General features: G+C 42.3%; 1 protein-coding gene across 3 annotated transcripts in view; it reads left to right on the forward strand.

Annotated features, from left to right (window-relative positions):
• Positions 1 to 10,119: 10,119 nt before the first annotated feature.
• The window catches only part of LPCAT2 (lysophosphatidylcholine acyltransferase 2), a 33,680-nt gene continuing 24,271 nt past the window's right edge, over positions 10,120 to 19,528 (forward strand). The window contains exons 1-3 of one of the 3 annotated variants that reach the window (XM_074839598.1): positions 10,120 to 10,829; positions 16,815 to 16,954; positions 18,071 to 18,288. In XM_074839598.1, the coding sequence (XP_074695699.1) occupies positions 10,722 to 10,829; positions 16,815 to 16,954; positions 18,071 to 18,288 (466 nt within the window). In that variant the 5' untranslated portion in view covers positions 10,120 to 10,721. Of the gene's footprint in view, positions 10,830 to 11,613; positions 11,724 to 11,950; positions 12,320 to 16,814; positions 16,955 to 18,070; positions 18,289 to 19,528 lie in introns of those variants that run through there. The other 2 variants (XM_074839600.1, XM_074839599.1) reach the window with 2 other exon arrangements.

The following is a 19,528-nucleotide window of genomic DNA, read 5'->3' on the forward strand; positions in this document are numbered from 1 at the left end:
ATTCCAACACCCAGCCCCTGCAGGTCCATGCCCCTCTGCTGCTGGGAAGAAGTGAGCTCACAAGTCTCTGTAACTAATCACCATGTCTCTTTATGAGAACGGAGCTACAGCTCCATAATCCTGTATTAACATCTGCATCTGTGATCTCATTCCACAGAAGAAAAAGAGGTTATAGTTTTATTGTTCAAGGCCCAATCCCAGTCTGCTGAACCTGCTTCGCTTGTCAGTATCCAAAGGCTTCTCCAAGCCAGCTGGGTAGAGCTTAGGCAGTGTTTCTAATCCTAAAGCATGCTTCCAGACTCAAACCTTCTTTGAAATAGGGACTTCCAAGGTTTGGGCAAAGCACCTGTAATCAGCATTTGAAATTTCCCTGTTACATGCATGCTCTTCCTCAGAGCTTCCCCTGCCTTTTGGCTTGCCACCAACTTTGGCTACAGTTAGCAGAAAAAGCAGAAGGTTTATTCTTAATGCACAACTAGCAGCAGGTCCCTGAAAACCACTAAGTTATATCAAGCCTTTTTCCTTAGTGTTCACTCCTTTTTTGCAAGACTGTCATTGTTTCCACTCTTCCTGCCCTTTTTCTCTAAAAAAATATTTCTTTTAACCTGTACTCCAATTCTCACAATACATCCATATCACAATACTATGTGCTTCACAGCAAAATTCTAGGCTGTTCCCTATGTCATACCTACCTTATCTGTGAGTACCTGTGTAGAAGAGACACTGCCACGGTCTTCCTGGGTCCTGACTGCCCAACAGTAAGAATACCTGGTCTTGCTTTGAATTACCTAGCTTCCTCACCATCAGCAACAAATCTGCAGCATTTCAAAAGACAGTGCAGTTCAGGGCAGATTCTATTAGCATTAACTGAGCTCCCCCACCTGAATTTTGCTGCTCTCCTTACAATCTTGCAGCCACACCTGTCTTATTAAAGGCATTAGGATGGCTTCAGTGTTAACACTTAAAAAGGCATCAAGAAACTTCTTTGAACAAAGCAGCTATCTTTTAACACTACAGAATGGACAATCTTTAGTCATGTCCAGACTTACGTCAAAACACAGAGTAAAATTAACTTTGTGGGTTGACACAACCCATGCTGTGTCCTGGGCTTCCCACTGTTTTTGTTCAGTCAGTGACACCACTGAATATTCAGCTTTCTACTAAAGCAAGTCCGTGATGATTTTCTCATCCTACCCACTGTAAGAAGCTCATAAAGTTCAACAGAATTATCTAAAGTTGGAGGACATATTCCTACAGTTGCTAGATAAAAAAGGTTTATTGCCTGCCTTCATTTCCACCTTGAATTATAGTTACCAATGTCTCACTTTCCTCAGATACCTAAGATGAGTCACAGTTAGTGAGTTGGTTGGAAATGCCTCACTTGCTCTTGCTTTTTTGCTCCCAACTCTTCTTTATTTCTTGCAAATATATAAAAAGAATTTGCCTGTCTGCATACTTGCTCTCCTACTATTGTGGTGTATTTAAAACTTTAAATAATATGACAAAAATATGACTGAAGTATCTTTCTGACATATGGATGGAGTTCTGGAGGGCGCATAGTTGTGGTAAGAAGGGTTTGTTTTCCTTAGCTGGAAACACATGAGTTATACATTACCATGAGGCATGTCATATTTACAATTGAATTTGCCCTATTAAGACTTTCATACCCTCGGATGCATAGCAGAACTGGGCTGTATCTGCCAGTGAAGTTAGGAGACATTAATGAAGCACACAGAACTCTGCTGCTGTCCACAGGAAAGCTGATGGTAAACCAACAGACACAGTCACAAGGTTTTGTTATATAATTTTGGTCTTAACTAAAATAGCCAAAATGCCTGACTGTACTGAGAGAATCTCTGTGAAGGAGCTTCTGTTTACAGTGGAGCTCCCAGTGTAGGAACTACTGACTGTGGCAAGACACCCCTTAAAACCCTTTGGCTTTGGAGCTGAGAAAACACAGTGAAGAGGCCATAGACCCTGTCTGGTGATTAAGAAAGGAATGGGGCAGACTCTAATTTCACTTAGAGAAAGAAAGATAAAGCTTTTCTCCCAAAAACTTCAATCTGCATCTCTTCCAAGCTCCACCCGTTACCCAGTCACACTCCTGTTTGCATTACAGTTGCAGTAGCACAGGAGAACTGGTGCTACGCTCAAGGACAACTCTGCCCTTGAGCTGGTGCAGCCCCTGCAGACACCAGTGGTGAGGAGGGCATGGAGGTGAATTGTGAAGGTTGTTACAGGCAAGACAATATAAAAATAAATAAGCTAAGGGTAGCCCTACTTTCTAACAGCTCCCTTCTACCTCAGGCCTGAGGTAATCAGAGACTGGGCAAGGGGCCAGGCAAGACTGAATCTCTGCAGCCAAAGACTGCTGCAGTTGTTGAAAGACAATATAAAGGTGTTTTTGTCTCCGCTATCTCAGACAGCCCCACAACACCATTCAGATTGTAGAAAGAGCCTCAAGAGTGATGGACTTGTCTTATTATTTAAAGGATATATTGGAAGTCACATCATTTGAGGCTCTTACACTCAGCTGGATGCTGTACTAACACCTTGAGCAAATGCCTCAGTGCGCTGCTAGAGACTTTGGGCATTTATTTACTTTTCATATTAAGACACAGTGAAAACATTCTTCAGAGGCCATACTATAACGTAAATTATTAAGAATTTGTTCTAATACTGACAGCTTAAAAATTGCATGGGTTCACTCATGGAACTTTAGGGCTGGAAGGCATCCAGCTCCTTCAAACACGGGAGCTGGAATGAACTCAGGTAACGTCAACAGACATAAAATAATTTAGTATACTGAACCAGTTCTTCTTTTTTCTTTCCCTTATTTCTTATTCCATTTAAAACTCCTGAAATTATTACTATACTATGTAAAAGAGAAACTATTTAAGAGAGACAATGGATGTGAAAGTGTATAAATCTATTTAAAAATATAATAGTATACTAATAAATTATAAAATTGTCTACACAAATAGAGAAATCACAGTGCTAATGGCAGTTTCCCATACTGACATTATCACTACAAAAAGGCTTAAAGTTGTGGTCCTTGTATTTAGATGAAATAACATTGTATTTAAAGGGGGGGTTCAAGAGAAGAGATGCTTTAATTGAAGCAAAGGATTAAAGTTAAGAAATGGAAAATTCTGATTACCAAAGAAACAGTTTCACTATGAGGAAGAAATAAACATACACAACAACCTTTAGGCTATGGGAAATTCTCCCAAAGAGTATGCTGAAAATTGCATTATTTGAGGCACTTGACATTCATCTGAATTTAATACTTGTAAGTGTACCATGAATAAAACACTTGCACTTGTAGTGGGGGGAATCATATAAATAACTTTTCCACATCTAGTTTCTACTGACAATAGGATCTACAGTGGCATGAAACGAACAGAGCCTAGCCTAAACTTCCCATAAAACAAAAGAAAAGGAGTCACATTATTTTGTATAGATCAGTGTGTGTATATATGTATATATATATATGAGTTATCTGACAGCAAGCTGCTTTTTATGACATTTTGCGGTAAGGTACTGATCACTTTAACAGAGGCTGGATAAAGATGACTAGGGATTTATCGCCCTCTTGTGAATAGGAAAAAAGTTGCAATCTTTCAGAAGAACGTGCAGTTGTTGCTGCTACTGAAGAATCCTGTAGTAAAAGCACATCTGTACAATTACTAAACATAAATTTGAATTACTAAAGGTAGAACCACTGGTTACTGTAATCATCTATAAGAATTTTATCAGAAAAGGATAAATTGGAAATTAAAAATAATTCAAATTAAAATCAGACCAAACAAGATTATTTTCCCATTTAAGCAGGAAGACAGCAATCTAACTTCCACAAAATCGCGGCCTACAGCACTGATGTCAGATGGCACAGACTAGCTCAAAGGTGTGTGGACCCTCCCTCCCTGTTTGCAGCCCCAGAATCTCCTTCAATTGCAAAGGGAACAGGAGGGTGAAACATCTATTTTTGCCATGCAGGAGAAGAGGTGGCATTTCAGCTGCAATGAATAATCATGGGTCTAAGTCTAACTATGTTTGTAGACCCCAGTGAAGTTCCCAGAGTCAGGACTAGGTGTGTCTTGGTCCAGCACTCCACAGCAGCTCCAGAATTAAACAGGCTAACTCCACACTGGGAAGCCTTCAGACCTCTACTGAGTTATTTTTAAGGATCTTCCTCTTTGTGGCACTTCTTTCTTCCCTGCTGCTCTGCACCCACTCAGGGTATTGCTGCCCCTTTCCTTTTCCCTCTCTCTCTCTCTACTGTCCCTCTCTTTTCACAAGAGACCACTGAAATCATGGTAAAATCCATAAAATATTCAGGCAAAGCCACCATCCCTCATTTCAGAAAAATCCGAAGATGAGAGAAAGCAAGGGTCAGCACCAGCTCTTGGACACCAGGGTTTCCATTTCACACCTTGCCCTAAGTCTCTGGCCAGCTACATCATCCCTTCCCTCTGCTTTGCCCTTCATACACCCTTTACTAACATCTGGGGGGCTGGACTAAATGATCTTAAGAGAATCTTTCCAACATAAACAATTCTGTGATTTCTTACTCCCACACGCTTCTTGATGTCCCCTCATAAGATAAAGTGGCCACTATCCACTACTAGCTTCTTCTTAGGCTCAGTCTATCACATAAGTGTAGTCTTCCCCAGGCAGGCACAGGCCCTTCCTGGGTGCATGCACAGCACATCCACTGTGTTAATACAAATTAATTCTGTTCTTCTCTCACCACATCTAATAACAAGATGGCTTTCTCCTGTGTCTCTTCAACAAAGAAACTTTACCCAAACTCTCTCCTGAGATTATTATCAAGCTGTAATATCAAGAAGCCAAGTACCATTTGATCATGAATAACAGAGGACTCTCATTATGAGAAGCAAGAATAACACTGTCTTACAGTAATATGAGAGCTTCTGTCTTGGTTATGCTGCCTTCCCTAATTTATAATAAACAAAGCATAAATCCTATCCAAATGAAGGCAGCACCAAGTCCTACTAGCAAAACATAATAACCATTTCCACAAAAAGCTATGTGTTAATACCACTTAGCATAATAAATATTTAAAACAATACTGCAGTAAAGAATACAAATGCACCTATGTCTTTCCTGTTCTTAATAAACACAGCTTTATAGCTACTATATTTAAATGCAATTAGTTCCATATATTTCCAGCTTAATAAGAAATAATACATATTCATTTCTGCTCATTAACAGTCCGTATATAACTCTTAGCTAATGAACATTCAATTATGTTCCCTGAATACATTGTGGGATAAATTCTCTTTTTGTTGCTCATATCAGTTCACTTCAATTCAGTTGCTTCTAATTAAAATTCTTTTGCCTCATGTAGACAAAACTGGGTTTTTTGGAGTCCCTGGAGACTTCTTTAAGAGTTCTGTTTTATCTTTATGTACAGTCAGCTCCCTAATTAATGCTTTAAATAGGGTAAACTTTACTGAGACTCCTGGGTTCAGTTCAAAGGAAAAAAAAACAGTTAATTTTATATCTCATTCTCACACAATTCACTGGAGCCTCTCTTTTTCTTGTAAATCTACTTTTTTCTTTTGTTTTCAAGTGAATTCAATAATCAGGGAAGGTGCCAGTTTGAGACCACTGGGAGTTGGAGATCTCCCATCATCAGTCTAGAGCTTTCCTTACCCAAAGAAACAGAAGATAAATTCTTGTCAAGTTGTCCAGTTCTGCAGCCAGCTCAGGTGAGGAACTTTAACAGGAGGATTCTCCAAGGGGACATACCCAGTGGATTCCTTGAGATAATACTACCTTTATTTTCACTCAGCATCAGCAAGACCCAATGCTATTTTTTCCTAATTTGTTAACAAAGCTAGCTCAGCAATCTATCTACCTGCCTAGGACCAAAAATCTAACACAAGTCCTACTTACTCCACTGGTACTAACAACATACAAGCTAAGCATTTATTTAAGTGACTCCCTTTGTGGAGGTCATTATCAGGCATGACATGCCAACTGAAGTGACCAGGTTCTTGCCTCTGACTTTACTTGCCTTCTGTCTGTTAAGCAGTGCCAAGAGAAAGGAATTCAGCAGAAGCAGCTTCAGGAAACTCTTAGCATGAGGTTGTCCTCTCTGGTGCAGCACCCTAGGACATATTCTTGGACTATTTTACCTATACCAATGGGCTGGATTCTCATACTTAACAGACTGGGGACAGCAACTTCCCTCTAATAAAAACAGCTAGAAACAACTCTCAGGTGGAGCAAAGCACTTGGAAACTTACCAGACAAACACTGTGTGAACCCTATGTGCACCATTATAAGGGATATAACACTAGCACAGAAAGTCTAACACTTAGGGAAGAAGGGAAAGAGGCAGAGAAAGGAATTTCTGTAAGAGGAAACATCTAGGAATACCCAGGAGAAAGCTTAGCTTTAGGGGTGTTTCTGTTCTATTTAACACTAAATGAAAACTCCAAGACACATGTATCTCTGCAGCTGTCTTAGAAGAAAAGAGGAAGTTTGGGTTTGTGTATACACATGTGTGCCTGCTTGGATGGATACATCTATGCTAGTCAGCACATCCTCCAGTCCACAAGTACCTGAGCACTGACCAGTTCAAAACTGCTTTTCTTGTTTGAAGCCACACTAAAACTCTAAATTCTACTGAGGGATGTGCAGAGCTAGATTCCCAGCAGACTGAAATGGATCGATGGAGCCCTAACAAATTACACCATGTGTTATCCAGCTCATTGAACATTCCCATGGATGGCACTTTTTATTCAATGCTAAAAAGATATTAGTTCTAAAGACTGTTAAGTAATGCTTGTTTCAGTTACCATCTATAATCAGATCTCTTTTTTCCCCAAGGTCTGCCATTTAATTTGTCCTTTATCAGTACAGATCTTGAAACACTACAGGGCAATTTTAATTCCTCTTTCACAGTACGTATTTTGGCTACGATGGCAGCTGATATTGTCTGTACAACAGAGCATGCTTATCCCTGTAGACTTCAAGGAGACAAGTATGTCCACGCTGCTTAGCGCTAAGCCTGTATCTCCTCAGAGCCTCACACAATGCCTTTCTGATTCTGAGACACAGCTATGTTAGTGGCTTTTTAGTTCAACAAACCTGTGGCGGCCTGCCACAGCGCCATTTACATAGCATGATACTAAGGCTGTATGTTGCATAGCCAAGGCACAAAGACTTTGAGGGTATATGGCTTACCAGGATAACACTGGAAGACTGTCCCAGGTGAAGAAAGACAAACTTGATGTGACTTGTATTACACTTCTTGGCTGCACTGGTCCCTGGAGAAAACATGCTGTCAGCTGTGCCCAGATTTCCTCTTGGAAGACATTAGTCGGCATCATTCCAGGAGGGAAGTGGAGACTGAACCAGCATCAGGGCACCATGGCCTGGAAAGAAACAAAGAAATAAGTTAAACTGACAATGGAAACACATTGGAAATCTATTTCTGTTCTCATACCCATTTTGTACCTGTAGTTCACATATAATATCACAGAAGGAAAGAGGAAAATCAGCATGGTACTTCAAATGAAGAAGTTTTGTAGCTAGTCCCTGAGGAAAGGTTGTTTTTCCTACAAGTGGTTAACAGATGCTGCCCTAACTTTTCTGTGCAGCAGTATTACACGTCTGTGGCCACGAGATGGCGGATTTTTGTCAAATGAAATCAGGGAGCAATTCAAACACAAAGCAGGTTTTCAGTTTCTGTATCAAAAAATGACTTTGTGAGCATGTTTTATAAAGGCAAGACAAGCAGCCCTAATAAGAATAATTAAATAGGGAAAGGGCAACTTCTTTTACCTTCTGGTTCAGCTAGGAAGATTTTAAAAGAACAGATTTTAAAAAAATGTTTGCAAGGATTTCATATTCTGCAGTATATGATTTTGTCTACTCAACATTTTATAGAATTGATATATACTGGAATTACTTTGAAATTACTATAGCTTTATTAAAATCATTATCATATGTTGGAGTATATTTTTACAATTGTTGGGAAGAGTAAACTATCCTAAAGGCAGCTATGATGGGCAAAGGTCTTAATCCAATTTAAACTGTATATGTAATTAATATTAAAAACTATAAACCTGTGTCTGCTTATATGAGAGAAGAATCCCCATCTTGCACTATGGAAATGTTTACTGGGTTTTCATATATCTCTAATATGATTCACCTGGATCGTGGCAGCTACACCTGCTCCAGAGCCACTATTTTTACAGTCTCTAGGAAGAATCAAGACAATGTAGGGTAAAGCTCTTCAGGGAAAGCATACATCTTTCCAGTGACCTGCAGAACTAAAGCCTTAGCTTCAACCTAGAAAAATAATTTGCAGCAAGCTAATGCTACTGTTCCCTCAATACCTGTCTCTAGCACCATATGCACCTTCTGGTGAAGGAAAGATACTGAGGTGATTCCAGACATGTTTCACAAAAGCTCGGTGGCATTATCTGTTAGTGGACCATTGATCGAGGTTCATTTACAATAGATTCACAGACTAAAAAGCAATTGTTATTCAAAAGAGATGCTGGCATCAATTTAGACAAAAGAATTACATGTGATCACACCTTCTCATGCGTTCTGAACATTAAAACTGTTTTTGCACTGTGTCTGTATCTTGCTGCCTGCAATGTTAAGCCTTTTTGATGGTGCTATGGCTAATCAGCCTTAGAAGACTAAAATATTTATAATCAGTATCATTGTTTTTAACAAAGGTACGAGTCACCAGAAACATTCTCCTACATAATAAAAGCATCATGTCTGTAAAGCCAGATGTTTTAGTATTTCCCAGTTCTAGAGGTAAGATCACTATCACCACTTGATAAGGACAAATGCAGTGGTTTTTAGAGCCCTGTATTGTAAATGACAAGTAATTGTTCAGAAATGGATCTGTTATCATGAATCACGGTGTGAGTCACAGGGTCAGGCTAGCGACAAAAAGGAGAGACTACTTGGATTTACAAATATTATGTGTTAGACACAAATTAATTCTTCCTGCCCACTCAAGTAGCACTGGTCAGTCCTCCTAGGGAGTAGTATATCCGGCTTGGGTACTTCAAGAAAGGTGTGGACTCACTGGAGAAAGGCCAGAGGAAAGCATTAAGAATGCTCAGATACCTGGAAACTACAACCTGGGAGCGAAAACCTGAAAACACTAGATTGTTTAGTGAAGGCTCGAGAGAATCACAGCACTATACAAGCTTGCAAAAAGTAGCTGCAAAGAGGAAAGCCAGCATGGATATAAATTGCAATGAGAAAGACTCGGCTCAGATACAGAAAAAATTGTTTCATGATAGTACCAGAGAAGTGCTGGAATGGGTCAGCTAGAGAAGTCATGGGGTTTTAAGAAGAGCTTGTACAATCATCTGTCAAGAACGACGGAGGTAGAATTGATCTTTCTCCTCTGGAGTTCCCCCCAGCCTTACTTGCTGTGACAACTGTGCTGATCTGGTTTGTACCCAGCTCTCGGGTTTTCCAGAGCACAGTGCTGGTTGCAAGGACTGGCAATCACAGGGCAACCCTGGAAACCAGCCAAGGGAAATCCTACACTCCTCAAGCTTCCATTATACACAGGCTTCAGTTAGCCCAAATATATCATTACGGTTACTCCTTAAGCACCTGCAGTTGCAAAACACAAATAATAATTTGCTCATAATTAAGTTTTATTAATTCCAATGCTATCTCTGTGGAAGCTGTCACGTCAAACTGGGAACTGAACTATGAGACCTTTGTAATTATTTTTGTTACAGCAATACAAACAGTCCAGCAACATACAGACTAATGTTGTGTTAGGGAGTACCAATATTTTTGTGTGAAGGACAGATATGCGAATGGGAAAAGCACCATAACAAAACAGTGTCTGACCCAGTATCGCATATGAGGCCAGGAGCCAGCAGCCTCAGAGCAGCGCTCTCTGGGCTCACCCCCACCGTTGCAGGGGATGGCCGTGAGAACCTAAAAGCGTGTTTCCTCAATATGGTCAGGCTGAAACTTCCTTTTGGGTTGAAACCAGAAGCAGCGGCGTCACGTCCGAAGGCGCTGGCGGACGGCGCGTTTCACAGCACTGCCGGGCCGCGGCTGGCCCTGCCCGGGAGCGCCCCCGGGAACCCCGCGCGGAGGGAAAGGCTGCGGGGGGGTCTCTGGACCTCACCTACGCAAGGCCAGAATGCCCGTATCAGCCTCCTGCAGCGGGGGTAACACATCCTTCTCCTAGGAACGGCTTCAGCCGCAAGCCGTGACCGCGTTTGCCACCCTCCTCCCTCGGATAACAGACCGCGCTGATCCTGAGCGGCCGGGGCTTGTAATAACCCACGCAGCTGCGATTCCGCCCGGCGCTGGGGTGTTTATAGCAGCCATACGTGGCTACGGGCAGCGCGGAGCTACCGCGGCGGGGGAGGAGAGGGCGGGCAGGGCTCCCGGGGCTGCCTGGCCACCGCGGTGGGCAGGAGCCCCCAGCACCACCCTCGGGCCTCCACCTGGCAGCTGCCGCCTCAACCCCGGCGCCTCAGGAGACCCGCGGCGCCACAGCCCGCCCAGGGCAGCACGGCCCGCCCTCACCTGCCCTGAGGGGGCCCGCCCGAGGCGGGGCTCCCCGCGGTGGGCAGGACCGGCCGAGGCGGGCCGGGCAGGGCAGGGCAGGGGTGCTGCGGCCCCCCGGCTCCGCCGGCGGCTCATGCGCAATCGCCCGGAGCGGCGGCGGCGGGAGCATGGCGCCGCGGGTGCTGCCGCTGCCCAGGCAGCAGTCCTTCCGCCCGCCCACCGTCCCCAACCCTTTCGTCCACCCGGGGCGCCTGGGCGCTGGGGACAAGCTGCGGGTAAGGCTGTGGCGGCGCGGGGGTGAGCGGGCGCCGGGGCCGGGCTGGGGCTGCCCGGTGTCGGGCTGCGCATTGGTGCGGACGGGAGCCCAGCCGGCAGAGCGGCGGGGCAGGCGGCCACCCCCCGCCGTGCCGCCCCGGGCGCGGCTTTCTGCCAGCTTGTCTGAACCAGCGCTGCTTCCTCAGCCAAGGGATTACCACCCGCGCGGCGTGAAGGTCGACGGCCGTTTACAAAGACCCCCTTCCGATGGGAGAGGGCGCCGGTGTGGCGACAGACTGTTTAAAACTGCCGCTTGCTCCGCCGGGGCTGGGACCGCTCCCCTGCCCGGCGGGCGCGGCCGGCCTGGGGCCTACCCTGCCGCCCCACCGCCCAGCCGCCACCGGGCAGAGCGACCCTGGCACCCGGTTAAACACCGGCAGCTCCTGCCTTTGCCAGGAAGAGGCGTCTAGTAAGAATACGGCATAGTCTGCTTCCTGATCTAGTCTAGTGATAGAGCAGAAAGCGAATAGGTTATGTAAATGGGCACAGCAAACGTGCAGAAGGTGCTCAGCATAAAAAGGTCACTGTTTTTTGAAACCAAGTTCTTCAGGCCATCGCTGTTGAGTCCACAAACTGCGTGCTTGCTCTACACGCACGGAGGCTTATCGCCTTCAAACTTAATCTACTAACACAAGATTTCCAACAAGTCTCTGAAAAAAATTTGTAAAATCGTTACAGATAGCACATTACTCCTAGAGGAAACGGGAGTCCGGTTTGACTCTGGTTTGCATCCTGTTTGAATCGCAAGAATGAAATATCATCCATCTATCCGTCGTGTCAGATGCCTCAGCTCTAGAGTGAAGATGATGACAACTTGTCTCTGATACGATAAGCTAAAGCAGAAACTTTTTACAGTAGTCCTGTTTCAGATGCTTATCTCACTTTAATCTAATTTTAAACCTAGGCTGGGGCGGGGGGGCAGCGGAGAGTTAATCTCTTGGTTCCATACTGCAGTGTGGACAACAAACAAGGTATCCCCAGTTCCACTGGGTTACTGACTGGTGTCACTGGGTGAATTGAATTAGGCTGAATGCTGTCCCAGTACAGCTTGCATACAAGCACACACAAGACTTAGAGGATACTTTTACAATTAAGAAAGCAAACAGTATTTCTGGGCTTCGATTTTTAAAACATTCTCTTTAAAAATTGAGCTGATGAACCAAATATGAACTGTCATCTCAATGAGGACTGTCAGGACATCAGTGTGTAGGTGAACTTACAGCATTTTCTGATTGTTATAAATATCTGAGGCTGATGGGCAACTAAATATTTTGTTTCATATTACTCTTCCTCAAGTTATAAACAATGTTTACCCTGAAGGTAACTGGGTGGAGGAAATCTGAGAAACCTGGAAAACAATTTCAAATCCTTTTATCCTCTATGTTTTACTAGCAGCCTGAAACACATTTCATGTGCATCTGAATCAGTAGCTGTAGGCATGAACCCCGAGGTAAGGAAACCAGTTTCTTAATGAGGTTCCAGAAATGGACAGCTTTCTCAGCTGGCTGCTCTTTCTAGAGGATGCACAGACTCCTTGCAAAAGCTTGCAATTTTAAGCTACAGTTACCATTTTAGCTATAACAAATAATCCTGCTTTTTTCCTCCAGGAGGAAGGGATGAAAAACGTGGTATGTCTTAAAGCAAGATATACTCCACACATAACTCCACAATGCACCTGGAAGGAAAAGCACCCGGCTGGCTCAGGGCCCGGTGCTAGGGAGCTTTGAAGCAAAATTGCAGTAGTCACAGCATTTTAAAACAGAAAGACATGGGAGAGACAACCTTTCTGTATTGTGTGTTGTTTCTTTTCTTTTTCCCCTTAGAGTCATAGAGACTAGAATACTTCCTACTGTCTGCTTTACCCTGTAAATGTCTGCTCTTTTCTTGCCCAGCACTGCGTGACAGACCAGCTGGGAATCAGAGCCTTACCTTCCTCCTGTTCTATACTATTCCTTTAACATACACTGATAAAAACAGATACAGTTTCAAAACCCTCTCTGGGAGCCCAAAGATGGATTTTCATATGTTGTTCAGCTCCTTGAATGTAAAGGCTGTTGGAGCTTGAAAGTGAGACAGGCTAGCTATTTGCATGTCATTCAGCTTCAAATACAAAAAGAGGCTGTAGCCAGACTGAAAAGTGGAGTGAGAAGATTTTACAATTTTTTGGTGGTCCTTGTGTTGCTGATAGTTTACCAGCCAATAAGATTTTTGTCTTTCTTTAGAATGTGCAAAACAAGGATCAGTTGTGCTGTGCTAAACAACCGCATATGCCAAACAAGATTTTAAGATAGTTGTTCAAGCACTTCTGTTTTCCATCCTCTGACTGAAGCTGGCTGCAATTCATTGTTGGGATTTTTTCTTTTTTTTTTAGTTTTAGTTCTGTTCATCCTGATTGCTCACTTGCCCTCCTAACTGCTGAACTGCAAAGCACAAATACTAGTTAAGTCATTACTAGATTCCACTTTATTCAGAAGAGATGCTCAGCGGATTTATGTAATGGTGAGCTATGTGATGGCACAACCAGCATGCTAAAAGTGGTATTTTTAACCCTGTGCTTGGAAGCAAGCAGCTAGGCTGCCTGGCAGAGCTGTGACATACTCTGGACCCTCGTGGAAGACCCTGTCTTGCTTGTGCATGTACTACTCTGGGAGACAGTCCATCTGATCACAATTTTCAGATTCAGTTTCAGTTCAGTTGGAGTTGGGCTTCATTCTGGTCCCCAGCCTGCTCTTCTGCTGCTTCCTAGATAATTCATCAGCAGCTGAAGTTGAACACAATTTCAAACTGAATTCTGTGGTTTCCTGACAGACCTGCTTTTCCCCTTCCCCAGTTGCTGCCATTAGTGAGCGTACAGTCCCGTGTACTGCTCCGGGGTCAGCCAGCAGTGGGAGCGTGAGCAGGACTGCAAGGACTGCTGCAGTGATGCACTATGCAGTTACTGCAGACACCTTAAATAGAAGGGACACTGGTGATTCCAAATGTGGGAAAAGGCTCTTTGAATGACAGAATAATTCTGTCTTTGTGATTACTGTATACAGAAGCTGGAGTGACCCTTAGTAGTTACTAAACTTTGAACCTGTATTTCCTTCTGTATGTTTTTCTATATGTTTTCTTTTCTAACCTACCTTGACCCTTCTCCTCTCTGTCCTTTTCTTACCCTACTCTGCAGCTGATGGAGCAGAAATCAACTGCCTCATTACACAGTGACCTAGAAAGCCAATAGCTTGCATCAGCAAATCAGTACCACCTGTGCATCTGCCTAAAATAGATTAATGAATTTATTAAAGTTTTGAGGAAGGGATTGTTTTGCTTTTGCTATTGCATCCTTTATTTTTCATTGTAGGTCAGTGCATATATATTTTTATTTTTCATAAAGAAAAGAGTTATTTTAAGCCAAAACACACTGATTTATGCTTATGCTGCCCATTCTGGATAAGTGAATGCAGCTGAAATGTTGAGCTGGGACTATAGATCATAGTACAAGAGGATGCATATATAGAAAAAAAGACACACCTGAATTTGGGAGACAAGCAAGGAGTCTTGGTTTAACTTACTACCTAACTTTTTCAGATTCGCCACAACTGGCGCCAAAGAGAGCAGGAGCAGTAGATCTCCAAGGCTAAATCTGTCATACCCAGCTACTGAACCCATTGCTGTGATCCAGAGCAGTCCTTTTCCTGTTGTCCATGAAGTTATGGCTAAAATTCCATAGCTAGTTATATACAACTGTTATATAAAAGAAGGAAATAATCATACCTGAATGTTCAGATCTCTCCTGGAAACATGTTATATGGCAGTGCTTCCAGAACAGAAACATCAACACAGTGTTGCTAAGTTGATAAGCTTCTCATGCTTATCCCAGTATATAATGTGTATTCATTATCATGTGTGGTCTGTTGCCACTGTGCCTTTTGTAACACAGAACTGAGTCCCGAAGGCCCAAAACTCCTGTTAATCCTTGTCAGTATCACAGTTCAGAGCCAGAGGCCAGAGCCTCTCCTGAACATTGGTAAGAGGACATTATGTGAAGATATAAAGGATTTGATGGGGAGGGAAAGGACCATGTTGATGAAAGGTAGATTAGAACCAGCCTACTATATCAAAAAAATGGATAAATAATACTCAAAGATGCTTATATTCCAAATGTACTACAAACACTTGTTCCTTTTTAAAGAGGTAGATTAAAATCCACTATGTTGCTTAATAGTCATAGCTCAAGTGTGTAAGTTGCAAACTATTTTGTAAATCTTACTTCTAATTTAAAGCCTTGCTTTTTCTGTTACAGTAAGTAGCCATTGCTAAAGAGCTGACTAGAAAAGCTGATTTTGAGAGAGGAACGCTGTTGTTCAGTAAAATAGTAAAGCATAACAAATAGTAAACTCATGAGCATAAGTTAAACTAGCCTAACTCCCCTTCAGTAACTTCTACCATACTTTGGAATGGTGGAGCTGTCAGTCTGTGACCAGTGACGCATTCTATATAAGTTCTAAGGGACTTTTAGAAACATAGCCCAAATAAAAAAAAAAAATCACTATTACAATTCTGCTTGGGTGTGTATTGTTTTGTGCATATGTATGCACACAGAGCTGATCCTCATCAGTGAGTGGTAGCTGAGCTGGATTAGATGCCATAAGGAGTTGAAGCCTACCAGGAACCTTAGGCTGCGACTTCCGCAGGCTAACACTGCTTGCCTGCCTCCCAGGCCTGTGCTTGCTCAAGCTGCGTAGTGCTGTGTGGCGCCACAAAGGCCAGCCTTCGGGATATAGTTTATAACCTAATTTACTGGGATAAAACAATTAAAGAGTTTCTTCCTGCTCTGCCCTGCATCCCAGCTGCCTGTTAACAGCCATGTGCCAATACACCTGTTTTCTGGAGCTGTGCACAAAAAAATGCAAGCTAAAAATTCCTTAGTGGGGGCAGGGGATGACATTTGAGGATTATTTGCAACCAGGGCATGGTAGTGTTTCTCCTTCCCTTCACTCCCCTTACAAACGTACATGAAGAACTGAACAGGTTTGGATCTGTTTTATACTGGTTTTGCTACCTGGCTTGGCTGTCTATGAATGTGGCAGAACTCTCTCAATAGTTTCTTTTGCTTCAAGTTAAAGCAAGTTAAAGTTTCCTGATTGTGGGGAGGAAAGGGGACTAAGCTTTCTCAATTTATTCTTAAAAATTCAAGGAAGCCCTAGCACAGAGGTTAATATCCAAGATGTTTCAAACAGGAAGCAACAAGTTAATCTTCATAATCAGAAAGGTTTTGGTCTGAGTTTGCAGGGGGCGGTGAGCAAACCACTTCCAAAGGCAATGAGCCAAGAGCTGCTACAGCAGCTTCAGCAGTGATGGAAAGTCTGAGCCTTTGCCTTAAGCCACAGGTTCAGTTTTACGGAAAACTCCATTTTGCTTCAGTCTCATCTAGGGGAAATGAAGTTGTGTTGCATTCACACTACTCCAAGCAGTAGTAGTGAGGATGACTTGCAGCAGTAGTGTGAGTCAACACAAGATTTGTCATTTTGAAAGGGCAGGAGTACATTTTAGTCATCATAACAATTCCTATGGCTTCTAGACAGGCAGCTGGTGACAGAAGGCTCCATAGTGGAGATCTGTACCAGCTGGGCAGACTCGTCTGAGCTGGTTGTATGCTGCAGACCAAGTCTAACATAAACTAAAGCAGCAAACCCTGTTTACCCTCTGTCTGACAACATTCAAGCCAAAAACTCGAATACACCGATGTTCCAGTTATACCTGAAATGGGAACCCAAAAGTGAAAATGAAATGCTGTGAATGACTGACTTCCCATATGAACACTGGAATAATTAATGCTTTCCTTACTGAATCACATAGCAGTAATGTTAGTATTTTAAAGTCCATCTAATGTAAGTACACAGATAGCAGTGTCATTCCTGTTTATACCATTTCTTAAGATTCTTTCCCCTCTCTTTTTCCAGACTGTTCTTCAGGGGATTATTTTGCTACCCCTCCGTGCCATATGCATTGCATTCATTATACTGCTAGCATGGCTGTTTGCATCAATCGCAACTTTCCGTCACCCTGGAAAAGGATCTGTGCCACTTAAAGGATGGAGAAGGTAAAAAGTGACCAATATTTGTGAAAACTGTGCTTTTTTTTTTTTTTTTTAATAACACAAAGTGAGGGGCTAAAGATTTTTTTTTTCCCCCCTACTCTTCTTTCTGCCTTTTGATTAAAGAGGAGTCCTCAGTCAAATCTTAGTTTTACCCATTTAGGTGAAGTAACTTTTTGAAGAGTACAGCAATAGTGGAGAGAGTTACAAAGAGTTACAGCAATAGTGGAGCTTTTTAAATAGGTAGATTTTCAATTGTCTTGAGGCTAAAACGAATCTGTATAAAAATCTTTATAAACTATTTATAAGCCAGGACTTATTTTAGTAATAATACTGATAGGAATATTTGAGAAAAGAAACTCATTAGGAAAAGTATTTGGAATGTTACATACGCTGAGTTTCTGTGTAGCCTTTGTCATTGCTGCTATGCTATAATTTATGACAAAATTAGCTTTGACAGCTCCTCAGCTGTCAACTCTCTCAGCTATGTTGCCCTTGAAGAAGTATTTTACAGCTGCCTCTGCGGGTTCTGGGTTTCAGTCACTCAGCTTCTGACCTCAGAGTAATGAAGTCCCCTCCTAGCTGCAGTGCATTGCAGCTGCACGCAGGAGGAGGGGACACAGGAAGGGAATTCTAACAAGGCCAAGAGATTACGGAAAGTCCTATGAAGGCAATATGTACCCTGCTCAGGGAACATGTTCCAGTAAGGGAATATTGTCATTTAATCTTACTTGTTTAAAACTGATAGTAAAAGAATAGTATCAGAGTTACCTAAGTTCTTATAGAGAGGACACTGAATCTGCTAATTACCCACCCACCCCTCAAAATAGTGTTATGCTACAATGTTATAAAATATGGCAAGAGAAATAGCGTACCTGGGTTTAGCAAGGTGCTGTACATTGCCTTATCTTTAAAATTATAATGTGATTTCAACATGAAAAGGTGATGTTCCCTTCCCTACTTCTACTGCTTCCCCTTCAGCTCTCCCGGTGAGTAGTATTGCTACCCTGTGCCTGGCCCCAGTGCTGGTGAGAACTAGGAAATCTTTTATGGGCATTTCTTTTAAAGTACAAAAGAAATACTAACTGTAAGATGGATGTTATTTTTGTGTTTGTTTACAAGGAGGATGATCCAGACAACCCTCGCATGCCTAACTCGTACCTTGTTCTTCGTAATGGGTTTCCAAGTTAAAGTAAAGGGGAAAATAGCAAGTCTACTGGAAGCCCCAATCTTTGTTGCAGCTCCTCATTCAAGCTTTTTTGATGCCATTATTTCTGCCCTAACTGGAATGCCATCAATAGTGTCTAGAGCAGAGAACCTGTCAACTCCGGTATTTGGCAGTAAGTATTTGTGAAAAAAAAAATGTTTTGAGTCAGCAATTTGACATGAGGCCAAAAATCTTATATCTGAAAGGGATTTAGGGGCAGACTTTTTTAAATCCTTAGATTCCACAGATACTGACAGATCATTTCCAGTGAAATATCTGTGACAAGTTATCTTTCTGAATTGCTCAATATATCTAGAAGTATGCTGTTTCTTTTCAGATATGGAATATAATATCACTTTACATTTTCTCTGTACCCAAAGCATGTTTCATAACTGCTCAGGCTAGAAGCTTTCACTTAAAATTCTCCCAGTAGGTAGCTTGAGAAATCTGTTCGACTGCTGTCTTTTAACAGTGTGGCCCACAAATGTAGAACATGGATTAGTGAAGGTTATTTCAAAACAGACCCAAAGTACAGCAGTCTGGAAAATACCGTATTTATAAGTTTAAACTTGCAGGCACTGTTACAGTTGGTTTTTTTAATGGAAGTCAAACCAAGAAAGAATAAAAGAGAAGTTACTCAAAAAGAAAGTGCAGAGAATGAGAAAGATTAGATGACTCATGCTTCTATTATTTTCTCCTCCTTTTGGCACAAAAAGAACCCCTGTTTGCATTATTACTAGAATCAGCTGTAGACTTTCTGCTGGCTGTACAGTAACCCAAAACTAAACACAGCAGGCAACATAGAAAAGTGTCATTGTAGGAAACAAACGAACTGATAATATATTGATCTTCTCTTAAAAGTTCAGGAGTGGGACATAGAAAATAATTCTTCCCCAAGTTTCTCATCGCATCTTAATAGGTCCACACATTCTGATGTAGACTTCTGATTAAATGAGGGTTTTTTATTTTCTGTAATTACACAGAAGCTGCCCATGCTTTGTAATTGAAAAGGGACATCTTCAGCATAGGCTCAAACTACTTGTTGGTTGCAGTCTGCATGAGTTAGGCCTGAGTGTGGCCCATGAGCAGAGACCCGATCAGGTCTTTTCCTTAGAATTGTGTGGAAGTGCCCAGTGAAAAATAACAGCAATATTGGTAGAATGTGTTTGGCTGAATTTGACATGTTTATACCCACTGCAAATCTCAGCTGGCAGTGTAGGTATGTCTTCTATGTCTTCCCCTTTTGCAGAATGAGGACAATAATAACATTCTTCTTATCTATTTAGTCTGAAAGCTGTTTGTGCAGAGTCTGTCTCTTAACAAAAATTTGTTATTCTCATACTACAAGGGAGCCTTGAACTCATGTGTTTTCT

Source organism: Strix aluco, chromosome 14 (genome assembly GCF_031877795.1).
Source record: "Strix aluco isolate bStrAlu1 chromosome 14, bStrAlu1.hap1, whole genome shotgun sequence".
Lineage (NCBI taxonomy): Eukaryota > Metazoa > Chordata > Aves > Strigiformes > Strigidae > Strix > Strix aluco.